We start from the raw sequence: 16129 nt of genomic DNA, 5'->3' as shown, positions 1-16129 counted from the left end.
CCAGTCTACATTCATCCTAGTTTCTCCCCTGCTCTTTGAGGGTTCTAAGAGACATTTAACTCAATTAACTAGAGTCTGTGGCTTAGAATAAAGTTTTGGTTTTTTTTTTTAACATAAATTCAAAATACACACTAAATAAAGTAGTGAGACATCTCCTTATTTACCACTGGATTGATTTGTTTTACACATGAATAAATCTGCAACCCAGCTACTAATTGTGTGTTTTTTTTTTCCTGTTGATGTTTATACTCTACAGACTGGAATTCCATTAAACTACTCCATGTTTTCAGCAGAAAGAATGTGCTAGATCCATTAGTATTTCATTCTAAAATAAAATAGTAAAATAATGGCTTAAGCATTAAGGGTCTGGCCAGTAGTCTAGTTCTTGTGTATATTCAGCATCCATGGCCCGGACTTTATACTCCTTCTAAACTGCATGCTGCAAGGACAATAAATACTTCCCTGTCTAACTTTGGGTTCTCACCATGGAAACATCAGAGCAACAGCTGGCTCTGTTAGATGTCTTTTCATTCTCTTGGCTGGCAAAAATCTTTGGAGGGAAACTTTTAAAAAAATTTTAGTGGATAACAAAACTATATTTTTGAATGAAATCACTGTTTCAGTCGGGCAGATATATGTCTTAACTGATTAAGATCACTTATTGGAAATTTTCAAATCTCACCTTGGACACTTGGTAACCTAGAAACAGCCTTGAAGTTAACAGAAAGCGTGAGTCACTTCAAGGCTAAGTTCGGTGTAAATAAGTTCAGTATAAATTCGCTAACACAGGGAGATGCAGACAGAGCCCAAGGGGGCACTTTTTCTGTCATAAATTTAACAAAATATTTCCATGAAATATTATTTTCGTCTAATTATGGTATATCTTAGGCATTTTGCAGAACAAAATGGGGCATTTAAAATGTCTGCATCTTATCTAAACTTTAATGCAGAGCTCTCTAATGAGTTGCCAAAATGAGTCATACCTGGGTCAAGACACTAAATTTCTCAGGGCCACCAGGCAGGTCTGGATGACTGGGGCCTTGGGTAGGTCTCCTGAGGGCCACATACAGCTTTGTCCATTACTCTTATGAGCTGTACAAATGGCATTATGTTATCTGTGCCCTGTGAGAGGAGGATTGAGAAGCACAGTTCAGATGACTGTTGCTTAGAAGGAACAGGGCAGTAATGATAGAGTGATGGGACTAGTTTAGATTCTTCTTTGATTTCATGGTAGAAAGGACACTGGCCTGGGCACCAGCAGACCAGAGTTCTTACTGGCAAGTTGTGTGATCTTGCTTTCTCCAGGCCTCGTCTTTCTTATCTGCAGTATGGGAAGATCTCTAAGGTGATCTCTCAGTTCTTGCCAATCTTGTTCTTTGACCATCCACGCAGGTTTCTCCAAGCTGAGCATCGTGCTGTGTCCACAGTGCCGAAGAACTGCAACAGGCAGCAAGTACTTACTGGCTGTCCCTGGGGGCTGAGTCCACCAGAGAAACAAAAAGAGGAGTAACTCCAGGCAGGAAGAATGGCTCCTGCTAGGACCCCGAAACTGAAATGCTCTTGGTATTGGGTAGATGGATCAATAAATCGATTAAGACTGGGGTATGGAGGTTCATGAAGGGAGAGTGAGAGATGAAGTTGGAAAGATAATAGGAGGTTAGAGTACTAGTTAGGCTAATTGGACTTATCCTGAGGTTAGTAGATGTGTTTGAGAAGAAGAATGTCATGTGCAAAATCTCATTTTGTCCTTCGGTCAATTCCTGCTTGGCTTTCTGAGTTTTGAGCCAACAGCACTGTGGGTGTCTTTCTCGGTTGAATACATTCTGGTACAATTAGTTTTTAATGTCTTTCTCTCCCGCAGGACTGTAAACTCCAACGATGGGAACTTCCTTTAACTGCTATACCCCAGAGTCTTGTGAAGGGCTATCTTGGGCCTTGTGGGACGTAGCATTGTAGCCTGCTGGATGATAGTAGCACCCTCTTCCTAGACATGACCACTAGAAATGTTTCCCAACATTGACAAATGCCCCTGATTCAGAACCACTGCTCTAGGGCAATGCCACTTCTGGTGATATGAATCAGATTCATGATGAGAACGTTTAAGTTAACAAGACAGTGCCAGTTATTTTGCCAAGTGGTTAGACACCGATGCACACTTGTTTCAGCAATCTAGGAGAACCAGTTGATCTACAGTCTCTTCAGTGCTTGGTATTATCAGACTTCTTAATTTTGCCAAGGAGATATAAAATGGTATCTTACTGTGGTTCTGATTTATATTTCCCTGATTTATAGTGAAGTTAAAATATCTCTTTATACAAATTTATTGGTCATGATCCTGTATTTTGCTCACTTTTATAGTTGTGTTTTTATTGATTTTTAAAACATTTTTATGTATTCTTGATGTGAGTTTATTAGATTATTGAAATACCTTCTCTGAATCTGTGGCTTGACCTTTCCCGATCCTGATTGCTTTGGTCTTCGACTATCCTTTAATGCTGTTTTAAATGTTTCTGTTGTGCTTTTAAAATAGCTCAGCAACATTGATTTTCCTTTTTGTTTGTTTTTTTTGAAGCCTAAGAAATGTGACATCAGCCTGAGACCCAAATTTGGGAAAGTTAAGTTGGCTTTGAAGAAACTCAGCCCTGCAGAATTGGTCAGACTGTAGGCCTCTTGTTTTTCCAATGTGAAAAGTGTGGCCTCCAGTTTGAGACTGTTTGTGGTAAAAAAGAAAATACCTGACAGGTTCAGAACAGGCCTGTGCCCTAGAGTAACTCCTTATTAAAAACAAGCAAAATACCCCTAGAGATAATCGAAAGCTAAATGTCAAAGACTCAGAATTCCTTAGCACAAATATAAACAAAATTAAATTAATACTATAAGAGAAAATTCAGCTAGGGAAAAAGCAAAATTATCTAAACTAATTAATCAGTCTTAAATATTATCAGCATAAAATATCATTATGTTTGACTAATTTTATCATAGGATGAAATGAAATAAAATCAAGCATAGAAGTCCTGTGCCCTACGAGAAACTATTTCCTTCTCCACTTGTTTGGGTTGTAGGGCAAGGCCAGTGCTTTGACCATAGGGCATCCTGGGAATGGGCCCTCCTAGTGCACATTGGGCTGCCTGTCCTTGGTCCTGCCCTGTCACTCGTCAAGTCATATAGGGAGATTTATTTTAGGGTCAGAAAATGTTGAACCTAAAGAGGAGACAAGTCAGGATGTAGCTCAGGATTGCTGTCTTCAAACATCTATGGGACAGCTACGTGCAAGAGAAAGGGATCAGAAAGACAGAGCTTACATAGGTTGAAGTTATAAAAGAGAAAGTGTTGCTGTCAGTGCTGTGGAATGCTTTGCAGAGTACAGTGTCCTCTCCGTTAATGAATCAGAGTTCTGAGTGTCCACAGGTGGGGATGTTAGAGGTTTCCTAAGAGGGCCCAAAAGACAGTGATGATAACAGTGATATCTAACAGCTAAAATAAACTGATTTGTTCACTATATGCCATGCCTTTTCTAAGCGCTTTACATGGCAATCGCTACTTCCTAGGAAGTAGATATTGTTATCCTATACAGGATAGGTAAAGTGGGTCTCAAGGTCACACGGCTAGTAAGTGATGGAGATGGAGTGCAGCCAGGCAGCCGAGCTTGGAGCTTATCCAACTACGGCAGACTTTGCTTCTAAATGACTCTACCACCTGGGAGAGCAAGTGAAATGAAGTTGTTTTGGAGGGAGGGGTTCAGATTTTTAAAAAATAGAGACCTATTGGATAGCAGGGTAGAGATCTCTGGATTCTGGGTAGACCAGAAGTAATAACATCTGCAAATTCCCGATCAAGCCGAGGGAAGGTGGCCTCAAGCTGGAGATTGTGGGCATGGTTTTTAACTGAAAAATACCTGCTATCATCAATGGTAGAATGGATAACTGAATTGTGGTGTATTCATATAAAAGAATACTATATAGTAATGAGAAAGAATGATGTTCAAATACACATAACAATGTATATGAATCTCACAAATGTAACATTAAACAAAAGGAGCTGGACATGGTACAATTCCTTTTAGATGGAGAAGAAAAATAGGCAAAGCTAACCATTGCTCTTTGAAGTAGGGAAGGGAAGCAGTTGGAAGGAGCAATAAAGAAGTGCTGGTTTTATGGATGTATCTATTGTGTGAAGCTTTAGTGATTTGTGTGCTTTGCTGTATGTATTTTACACTTTCATAAAAAGAAAGACTGCAACTGAAGGACAATGGGACAAAAGAGTTAAAGATCTTGACAAAGAGAATTGGTGGATTCGCAAGAACTGAAGGCAAGAAGGAGCTGGTGGACATTTAGAAAGTAGAGAATGGGCAGAAACGTTATGGCGGAGGAGGGGAATGAGAGATTTGGGTGAATGGGGGCTTGTGGTCAGGAGGTAGAAAGTTTGGAAGCAAGATTTTCAAGACGGGCTGGTTTTGTATGATGGTGAGGTCTAGCGTGTGAGGGGCTGAAGTGAAAAAAAGGTGGAGGAAACTGGAGTTCAAGGGATTGAGAAGCCTACAGTGCCTTGGGCAGGTAATTCATGTGGACAGTGACAGAAATCAGATGCTGACAGGACTTAGAGGCCAAAGGAGGGTAATGATTCAGTTATCAAAGTCTGAACTTCTTTAGCTGCAAGGGCAAAACCCAGGTTAAAATGAGAACATATTATCTTCCATTAGTAAAATGCCAGAAGTATTGAATCAGAAGTATTGAATCCAGGTGTTAAAATTGTCATAGGTACAGCTTGCTCACTCTCTCTTCAACTCTGCTTTTCTGGAGTTGGCTTTACTCACACACACCCTTCCTCTACTAGAAGTCGTAGGCAGCTCCAGACTTAAGGTGTCCTTACAGCTGCTTATTCCTGAAGCCAGTGGGAGAAATCCCAGGGGTGACATGGATTGACTCCGTCTGGACCAGGCATGCACCCTTAAAGTGGAGGTAGATCAGCCCCCTGAATCCCTGAATCACATTCACTGGAACTGAGAGAGTGGCTTGCAAAAACCACATGTCCATCATGGAAGTTAGTGCTGGGTTGGCCTGACTGTCAGTGGTTTCTAACCAGGAGGGGCTCAGTGAAGAGGTGAGGACTCTGCTTGTTGCGGAAGCTGAGCATTACTGAGAACACTCATGCATGGTTCTGTGTGGAGGAGGAAAACCACATAGGAGTCCTGCCCAAGGCCAGAGCTGTTCTGAATCCCATGTGGGGGTGCAGGGCCACAACATCCAGCCAACTTGACAAAGAAATTTGGCCCATGCTAGGTTATTGCATCTCCACCCCACATTTAAATTTCCTCATCTCAGAACTGTCTTCCTTTCTCCTAACAAACTGAATGTGCTCTTTTCATTTCAGCCAGTTGGAGATTTTTTAGGCCTCACCTTCCTGTTTGTCTGTAATGCTTATCTCGCTTCTCCATCTTGTCTCTGTGTGCATCTCTCTTTTCCTGGCCTCGTCTCAGGGATGAGGAGGAGGAGGAGGAGGAGGAGGAAGAGGAGCAGCCAGTCACGGAGCCCAATTCAGAGGAAGAGAGAGAGGACGATGCCCCCTCTCGGGGCAAGGACAGGTACCGAGGGCTGGACCCTCTCAGGCCACCACTAAAAGCCCGAGGCTCCTTCCTCGTGGATAGTTTGCAGTGGCCTGTCAGTAGTCTCTTCACGTCCTCACTAGCTCCCACTGGCAAACCTTACTGACCCTGCGCACAGAGCCACAGAGTGATTAGTTCTGTAGAAATCACTGAGCACCTTTTCATTAGAGAACTGTATTTTTCATTCAAATACTGCCTTCCTAACCATGCTTTTCGGAAGACTCACCTAACTGGTTTCCTTTCCACTGTTCCCACCCTCATTAAGTGCTTTGGCTCAGTCAGGTTGAAGGTGACTGAAAAGATGTTCAACTCTGCTTGGAAAATTTTAACCCTTTCAGTACTGTAATAAGAATAAGTATATGTATTTCTTTCTTCATACTAATTTTACCAGTACAATATTAGCTAAAATGTGTGGGTAACTACTATGTAAATGATGCAAATTTGTTTTTTATCCAAATGGACAGGAACACTTTTCACCCCATCCAGCACAGAAAAATTCCCCAGTGTTTATTTTCATGCACAGAACAACTAACATAGCTCTAGGACCCTTTGGGGAGTTATTATCTTCTAATCACCTCTCGAAGGTACATTTTTTTCCTGTCTTCAGGCAATATCAACAGACACAGGCACCTTGCAGGTATTTTTAAATTTTGCAGGTATTTTCCCAAAATAATGTCTGTATGAAAGATAAAAATTGATCATGGGTAATTTCTGATATCGTTGAATCTCATTTCCTGATATTCAAAAAAAATTCTCAGTTGGTTTCCTTCACTTAATTGATTACATTGCAAATTGACATTTTTACTGTTAATTTTTCTACAAGTAAGGAAAATCAAAAGGATTTTGGATGAATTACGATAAATCTTTCTCTTACCAGCTTCAAAGTCAGTGTGATTCTTTACCACTGCAGCCACCAGCACACATAAAAGTTCTCAAATAGGCCCGTTTGACATGCTGAGAGACCCTCCATTCCCAGGGGTCACGGAATCCTCTCGGAACTGACAAACTAATGATTGTTTCCCTCCTTTGGAAATGTCTGGGAAGAAGCCGGCAGGGTATGGAGAGAGGAAAGGAATGGCCTGGTTACAGAGAGTGAGCCACACATTTCAGAATGAGAGAATGAGAAAGGTTAGCATTCACCAGAACCCCTCACCCATGCTGAGAGCCCAGCTTGGGGATAGTGACTTTTTAATTAGAGAAAATCTGGGGAGGGAAAAGGTTTAGTTGATAGTTCCACCTTAGGCTGAAAATTAGCCACAGGAAATTATGTAGACCCTCAATCAATACAATGGTATGTCTCCATATGTGCTTAAATGTGCCTGTTTTGCTCCCCCACACAAACCCTTCAACTCTCAGTGACTCACACACACAGTTCAGCACCTATGGACTAGATGGAAGAATCTGGCCAGAATGGGCGATTTTCAAAGGCACCCTACTGACATCGTGCCATCTTTACATAGGATTGTTGTTGCATAGGTAGATGGTTGTTATCCATCTTTGACTACACGACTGATGCTGGAGGGCATCCTTGATCATAGATTGCAGTCAGGTTTTTCAGTTATAGGAAACAAAGATGTGCTTATATATATTAAACATCAGGGCTTGATTTTGACAGTACCTAAAACATTCATTAACATTGATCTGGATGTTATTTGTTCCTCGGTGTAAACCTATTAAAGTGGTAGGAAAGAGTCCACTTAGTCCTGTGGGTTTGGTGTCTTCCACTGCTTCCCCTTCCTGCTGGATGCTTCTTTGTGTGTGCCCACCATGCATATCCACCACATGTGTCTGCCATGTGCACCCACCGTGTGTGCCAGGCTCGCTGTGAGCACATCAGTGTGGTCTCATATCATCTTCCCATTGGGCCAGAGAAAAACAGTATATCCATGCCCTTATATGCAGATGGAGCTCTAAATCTGAGGTACAAAAAGAAAATGACTCACATCCTCTTCCCAAATGGGCATGGCTGGGAGTCAAGTTCTCTGGGAGAGAGACCATGGTTTTGAAAAATGCAGAGTTTAACATAAATTCTCAGGTTCTAAAGGCATGCTTCGGAATATCTAAGTGGTCCGAAGGTGGGATGTTTTTCTAACTGTAACTGTGGCAGAATGAGGCCTGCCTGCAGGAGTCTACATGTCTAGGGCCTAGAAGTAGAGGAGGCCCTGGGGAAAGGTGACATAGGCAAAATGTGTCTTCATTATGCAGCCCCTCCTTCCTGGCTCGTTGCATTCCTTGCTTGCATCTCTTCTCCTTTTTTCTAATCCATACCTGCTTTCAAGAAAGGACTGAAAGTGGTTACTACGGTATAGGGCTGTGGGGATACTACTTTCTCCAGGCTGGGATTTTTAGGAAGAGGACCGATACTCTGTTTGACCAAGACAAAGAAATGAAGTTCAAATTGTGGAGATTCTGGTGCTAACACAACCAGTGGGGAGAAACTTGGGAGGCTGAAGGGTGGGTACAGAAGAGCTTTTGGGGATCTATTAAATCCTCTCACAAAGACCTCTGTATGCCCAGAGGCCAGATGGGTCTTCCTTCTGAGACTGGCAAACCCAGGGCGCCAGGATTATTGGGCAAACCAAAGCTTCTGGCGGTGGGTTTTTATGCTGCGGTTCAAGAAGCACAGCTGGGTCCTGAAGTAAGTGGCCATAACAGTAATGGGTTTTTGCATGTCTTTTCCTCTTTCCTAACCTTTGCTCCTTCTCTCCTGAATCTCTTTTCTCCCCCATCCTTCCTTTCCCTTGAACTCTACTCCCTGATGGGCCAGCAGCGAAGCCAGCCCTGCCTCAGAGCAGAGCCCTCCAGGACGGGAAGCTGCTCCGGAGAGCCCAGCTCACCCCAGTGCCTCCAGCGCCACCTCGCAGGGAAAGCAGCTCCTGGCCAGCACTGCAGTGGGGAGCCCCTTGTGCAGTGGGTCCTCCGGCCCTGCCCTGCTGCCACCCCCTACCCCTGCCTCGACCTCTTGGTCCTCCTCCACCACACCTGGCCTCTCGAAGCCATCACCGACCATAGAAAAACTGCCCTACGTGCCCCACAGCCCCTTCCACCTCTTCTCCTATGACTTTGAGGATTCGCCCTTATCCGCCAAGGAAAAGGAAGGCGAGGCCCAGAAGGAAAGCAGGTAGATCTGGCCTGTGTGAGGTTAACCTGGGGAAGGCGACACAGCCTCTTAACTGCATTGCTTGGCTTGCCTTCTGCGTGTTTGTGTGGATTCCCGTTAGGGCAGAGAGCAGTTGTGCTGTCAACTAACTCCCTAACCACTGACTAAATACTTACCGGTATTTAGGTAAGATACAGAAGAAAATTGTCATCTGCTTGAATTAAGATACTCTTTCGTTATAATACGATTACTAAATATGGATTTTAAGTGTCCGGTTTTAAAAATATGCATGGTCTGACATAATCTGTACATCTCACACCCATCTATCTGGCACAGGGTCTTATTTGACCTGCAGAATTCTGCAAAGTGCTTAGTCATCTTCCCATGCAACGTTTTGAGTGGAGCTTTTCTTCCTTTAACAGTTGCTCTGATTCTCTTCATTTGAGCACATATTCTACCTCTGAGCCTTACAATTTTCGGTCTTTCTCTTCTAATAGGTGGGTGTCTTTATTTTCTTTCTCTTTTCTATACTACACCTTTCGGGTTTTATTCTAATGTATACATTTTTCTTTCAGAGATAACTCATAGCTTCCCGTGAGATGGCAAATAATTGCAGTTCGAATCACTTCATGGGCATTAATACAATTACATGATTTAAAGCATGAACACTTTGATAATTCTTACAAAAATTGGAGGGGTGGGTGGAGGGAGGGAAGTGTGTAAATCAAGACTGTACAGGGATTTCTCAGCAGAGCTTGTTGGCCTGCCTGTATGCCTGCCCTTCACTGATGCCTGGATTAGAAACTTCTGCAGAGCTGGGAACGGGGAACATAGGATTGTATATTTTGAGCAATCAATTGTACAACATCAATAATTGATAATACTGATGACCACTCCCATCTTAGAATTATGAAAATAACTGCTAACATTTATCAAATATTTATTAAGAGGCAGGCCCTGTACTTTCCATGAAATTAGTACATTAATATACCACTTAACCTTATGGAGTAGGTTCCATTACTTGCCCTTATTTATAATGAGGAAACTGAGACTCAGAGAGGCTAGGTAAGTGGGCAGTGGTTTCCACCCCAAGCAGCCTGCTCTAGAGCCTGATCCTAACCTGTACATTGTAGAGTCCTCTTCTTTTTAGAGTCTGTTGCTCTCTCTCCTTTGTGGGCTTGTGTACACAATAACTCCCAATACCAGGCTGCTCCCTGCCAGGAGTTTGTTATTTAGGCGAGTCCTTGTCAGTAAATGCTTTTATTGGCATCTTCTTGGGGGATCCTCAGCCTGGATGCCTAGCAAGAGGTTATACCTCATTTTGAATGAAGCCTTACGAGACCTGGGCCTGGAGGGCAGCAATTTCATACCACAAAAGTGGCCAGTCACTACTGATGTAAGATGTTCATCTGATAAGTGGAAGAATTAATTTAAAAGTGTGGTCATCAACCTTTTTTGCTAACATACAACCTACAAGAATTTTGAAACTTCTCTCAAAGTTTTAAGTGGTCTATCTAGTTTTTTTTTTTTTAACATAAGTTTAAATAGCTGTAAAGGATGTAATTTTGTCTATTGTACATGTGCTTTAAATTTATTTTTGTCAAAACCTTGGTGCTTCAGATTTAACTGATGAAATTATAGGAAACACTTACATATGCCTAATTGTCAAAGTCAGTCTCAAAAGAGATCTAATTTCTGTCAGAAAATGTCTGACTTCATGTTTCAATTCAGATAAGTTCATATGCGTCGCTGTAACAAACATCTCACTTCTGAGGATTGACAGACAGGTAGGTGGTTGAGTAGGTAGAGACAATGCCTGAAGCCTGGCTCTGAGTTTGTCCCTGGATAAATAAAGCACCACCTTCTCCTTCCTCAGTATTTCTGAGCCCATTTCCCATTTGCCCCAAGAACACTCTCTGTTGTCCCTTGCGGCTGCAGCATTTACCCCAAGATAATGTGCAAATTGCAGGCCTAACCTTACCCCCAAAGTTTGCCACAAAATATCTCACTTTTATTATTTTCACATCGCTCTAGTATATTGATAGTCTTTGGAAACAAATGACATCATTCTATTTATAGCATTCTGTTTTTAGTAGTGATATTTCCATTTACAAAATATAGTAATTCTTCATCACTGAAAATGTCAAATCGTAGAAAATGTAGCATTCCTACATGTGAGGTTAACATTGTTCTCCAACAGTTTCTAGCCGAAGATTCATTTGATGAATCCGATTTATGTACATATTTCTGTTACGTTAGGATTAGAGACAAGTTCTGTTTAGCAATAACTCCAAGAACAGTTTTTATATTTTATTTTCACATTGAAAACCAGTCAGATTTACTTCAGCCTCAAAGAACGTGTTTATATAAAATTATATTAATGCTGGCAGTGAGCTGCACTTTTTTTCCTAAATGGAAATGGGTTAGGAAATTTTCTTAGGAGTGATGCTTTCCCATGTTATTCCTTGGGCTAGCACCCTGGAGATGTTACAGCTCAAAGCAGTGCCCCACGCTGATTCAGCCTGGGTGAGAAGGTTCCTTTTTTTTTTTCCAAAATGGAAGACAGTTGTGGAAGGGGAGGCAGGAAAGGAGACCCTAGGACAACCATGGGAAAGAGCAGATGCGGAACCTGAGGATCTGAAAAATTCATGTCCTGTTTCTTGGCTTTGTATACCTCCAAGAGTATGTGGACTCTTGTTAAACATCTCCAAACTACAAGTTCTCTACCAGTCTCTTTCTGGTTTCTAATTCTGGAATTGCTATGATCTTCCTTACAGTTTTTTAAGACTGTCTCCAACATGGCCCTTATGCCCTCCAAGAATGGTATCTATATACAAGTTAAAAGCTGTACATTTGACTAGAATAAAACTCTCTCGGTAACCTCATCTTCCCCAGGAGGGTGGTGTTAGCCCATAATGATGATCTGGGACTTTCTGGCGATAGTCTCACAGCTTCTGATGGAGTTTTCCTGGGACCTAGGTCCCTCTTACTTGGTCTCCAAGCTTCACTACTACTTACAGCCTTGGGGGAATGGGAGCAGTAGACACATATAAATTGCTGAAATAAATATACATGTAAACTGAGGAAAGCAGCCACATGTTTGTGAGGATTGACTTATATTTAACTGAGAGAAGTTTATAATTTTTTAACTGTTCGACAGGAATTTGAATACTGTATAAATATTGTTGTTCTTGTTAATTTTCTGCTGGTCACTTGCGGTTTTTGTGGGTCTGTCTGGCCGCAGATTTGACGGGTGAGTGGATGACAGCAATTGAATGGGTTATAACAGAGACCAACTAGTTAGTCATGAAAAAGAATAATGATAATAATAATAAACTGAACAGTGAATGAGTGAATTGTATGATTCAGTTAGTTTGGCTGAAAATGAGAAGCAAAACTGGACAGACTGAAGTATTTGAATTAATTGTTGAGCCATTAGAAAAACCAAAGGAGGAATAAATGCATTATGCTTGTTTTATTTCCATAACGTCATTTAAACATAATTTTAGTAAAGTAATCCTGTTAAAACATTCTACAGGATGCCCACCTTTGATTAGAAGGGGATTGTTTGAGTTGCATCTGAATGGTGCAGGGCTGAAGCTTGAGCCCAGGGGCCTTATCTCCCTGAGGACTCAGTCCCTGGTGGCAGCCTTCTTTCCCTCCTGCTTCGTGGTGCTTGCTGCCTTGCTTCTCTCCCTCTTCTTCACCCCTGAGCTTTTTAATTCCTTCTGCTTCTTTCTTTGTACATCCTGTGCTTTTCTGCCTTCTCCATGATTGGTGGCTAGAGTATCCTCTTGAAAAATCAAACCAACACTCAGAGAAGCAATTAACTTGTTGGACATGTAGAATGTTGGGTTTTTAAAGGGAAGAGAAAATAAATGCCAGAAACCAAGTGCCATGAAGGTGATAGTTCACAGAGGAGGAGGATGGAGTAATATCGTGCGATCTGAGTCCTCATCTGCCTGGTGGAGGACCTGGTACTGAGCACAGGCTTGACATGTGGTACCAAAGAAAAGAATCAGAGCAACAGCCCAGCACTCAAGACTTAGCAATACAGGATAGATTTTGAGAAATATTAATATTTCATTTTTTTGTCATAATAATGTAATTTATTAAGGAAAACTGATATTTCATCTCTGTTCCACTTTTTAAAATTGATGGTCTGTTTTTACACTTTTTCTTACACATAATTTTTAACCTTTAAGAACATTTTTATACAGTTTTGGTTAAACAGTGCATATTACATCCTGATGTTTTAATTCAACATATATATATATAAACATGGAAAATGTTTATATATATATATATAAACATTTTCCATGTTATCATTTACAAAATTGGCAAACCTTTCTAATGGTTGCATAATATTCTGTTGATGAATAATATACTCGCTTAGCCATTCTTACATTGTTACCTGGTTGGGTAGTTTCCAGTTTTTCACTGTGATCTTAGTAATGTTCCAGTGAGTATCTTCCTGCATGACATTTTCAGTATATAAATAACCATAAGGTTATGATAACTTGCCCAAAGTAGATTTACTCTGTCAAAGGATATCTACATTTTGAGGTCAAATTGCTTCCCAGAATGGTGAGTACTGATTTCTGTTGATGAGAGTTTGGACTGGATTCTCCGTATGCAGGAAGGTCTTTGTGCACTTATATCATAATGGCCCTTGAGGTCTCATGTGCTGAAATACGATGTCCCTAACTAGTTCAGGGGAAGAGATTGGTCCTGCTCTGTGGTGGAGTAGATTGAGAGGCGAAATTCTCTAAAGCTTGTTATCTGTAACTAATTATAGCATCCACCCCCATCCGAGGGCTTCAAATAATGATTTCTTTTCTGGGAATGCATTGAGAGATGATAGCTAAATACCACTGGTAAAGGATATCTATTCTGAAAAACAAAGAAAACTCTAGAATTTCACAAATTCTGAAACTTGTCAGAGATGACTGGGAAACAATAAAAGTCCATTTTAACCTCGTGGCTCTAATTTAGATTCTGGGGAAATAGTGGATGAAAAAATAAATACACACACCTCTGAGCAGCACGCTGGTCCAGAAGGCCTGGGGACATTTTCTCCTTGATCACTAGCCACACAATGAGATAATGTTTAATGAATGAAATTGATTCAGAAATACCTAAAGCAGAATTTTAAATAAGATGTTTCTTTAGCTAATCATCTGACATTTTCTGCAGATCTTTGATGGATTTAATGCTAATTGTACCACCAGGAAAGGAAAGAAAAATCTTCACGATTCAAATGAAAATAATTTGGATTCTTAATTTATGTTAGCAAATAGTTTTACTGTACATTTTAAAAGACAGGAAATATGAGAGTTTTATTTAAACCCTTTGTCATAAATCCTACTGCCTAATCGTTTTGGACTTTGGGAAACCTCTCTAATGAGAAATAATCAAAACAAAGCAGTTAGTAAATTTCTTTAAGTTAGAGCAATCACTAACAATGTTAGCATTTGCAGACTTTTTCTTGCAAAAATTAAGATAGCTTGCCAAATGTTACTCATTTACTGATTCGTACTCATTTCTCTGTCTCCCCCCGCCCACCACCCACCCCAACTTAAACCTCTGCATTCTTTAGATACAGCAACTTTGGCAACAGCTCTTATCACTCCTCAAGACCCTCATGTGGATCCACTGTGCCCACCACTTCCACGTCATCTCTTCCATCCCCACAGGAAGCCAGGCCGGAAAGGTGGGTTTTATAAGAAGCGTGTGACGGCTTCACTGTCCTTAAATGACAAGAGTCAGTTTGGCTAAGGGTGCCTAAAGGAAAAGTATAAGTAAAAAAAGTATAATTGAAATATTTTCCTTCACAGAATATAGTCCGAAGGCAATAATATTTTCTTTCTTTCACACCACTTAGTAAGTAATATTTTATTAAAGATATGTTGTTATTATTGTCTCATCTCCCTACCCACTTGCAATAGAAAGTCTAAAAAATTTTTTCTAAAACATTTAAATGTGAATGTTTTGGTTCACGCCTCAGAACTGTCCTAGATTTAGTATAATCTCTGAAATTTGTCTCGTACATATTGTTTTTCACCTTTAAATGATTAATTATATGTAAATGAGGAGATAGTGGGCCCATTAAGGTGTTATGTAAGTAATCCAGGACCAACCAGAAGAGAAAAGAATTGTATGGGTCCATGGAAGGAATCTAACTTGGCAAGAGGATTAGACCACCAGAAATTAACTGATTGTTACTCCTAGAAGTGAGTGATTGCACAAGGATGTGTTTACAAGGAAAGTTAAGACCTGTAATTTTAGAACAGTTAAAAACAATTACCCTTAAATGGCAAGGGTGCTGAGTTAGAGAACACTGGCTAGGGTTCCAAACTCACTCACTGGGAAGTTATTTCAGCCCTGAGGGTAAAATACCTATTATGCCAACTCTACCTTAGAGGGTGGTTTTGATGAGCATGAAAAAGTACACATAAAGTGCTATGTGAACCCCATCGTGTGGGTCCAGTGGGAAGTGACAAAGTATGAGGAAGGCGTATAAATTCTAGTAGCTTGTGATTTATCAGAAATCTAAACATGAGCAATTCTCAGAGATCATTTGCCTCAAACCCCAGATTTAAAACAAATTTGACTTGTATTCTTTATTCTGATCCTCTTCTGTGTATTGTAAAGTGTGTTTTGCTCAGTGCTGCTGGCAATTAGAGGTTTGGTCAGGATGTAGAGCAGGCAAGACCTTACAGCCCCAGGAAGCAGGGCAATCCAGTGGGATTTGTGTCGTCATACATCATCATTAATTTCTAAGATGGCATGTAAGCCCTGCGATGTCAGACTCTCAAGACCACGGCCCAGCGTGGCTCTGGGCTGAACATATTCAGGCTGAAGTCTTAATAATGAGGTAACAAGGTGATTACCCTGAAGGCACCCTCTGTCTTTCATCCTAGGGTACCTCTTTTTGGGATCAGCTGAGGTTACCTGTGCTACCAGAGAGGTTGCCAGTAAAGAGAATCCTTGTCATATGGGATGTGAGATTTGAGGCCAAAGCGAGGAATATTAGAGTCCATTATATCATGTGTCTGACACCCACTTGGCTGCCAGCTCCTCTGGAGTGGGAACCAGACCCTATTCATGGCTGTGTCCTCCACAATACCTGGGGCCTGGCCATGCAGAGCTGCGGTAAACCCTGTTTGGAGGATCAGGTGAATTATACACTCATTGATTAGGGAACAGTTTGGAGGCCCCTGGAGGTGAGAAATTATAAGCACAAGAGATCTGCTGGTTTCTAAAGCCCTGAGTTTAGGAGGCAGCTCCTCCCAGGCCCTAAAGGAGGTGCCCCAGCCTCCACCTACTTCTCAAGCCCTGGAATCCCAGGTCCAGTTTTGAGCCAGAAGGCCCAGGAGTGCAGCCTGCTGAAGGATTCCTGTCTGTGTCTCTTTCTCTGCTTGGCC

At 41.3% G+C, this 16129-nt stretch overlaps 1 protein-coding gene across 1 annotated transcript in view; it reads left to right on the top strand.

Moving 5' to 3' along the window:
* The window catches only part of FHOD3 (formin homology 2 domain containing 3), a 421374-nt gene that overhangs the window by 298539 nt on the left and 106706 nt on the right, over window positions 1-16129 (top strand). Inside the window, 2 exon segments of the mRNA XM_025038715.1 lie at window positions 8370-8723; window positions 14302-14415. Of these exon segments, the coding sequence (XP_024894483.1) occupies window positions 8370-8723; window positions 14302-14415 (468 nt within the window).

This window comes from Pteropus alecto, unplaced genomic scaffold, assembly GCF_000325575.1.
Source record: "Pteropus alecto unplaced genomic scaffold, ASM32557v1 scaffold146, whole genome shotgun sequence".
Lineage (NCBI taxonomy): Eukaryota > Metazoa > Chordata > Mammalia > Chiroptera > Pteropodidae > Pteropus > Pteropus alecto.
This window is presented reverse-complemented; position numbering and strand designations above follow the sequence as displayed.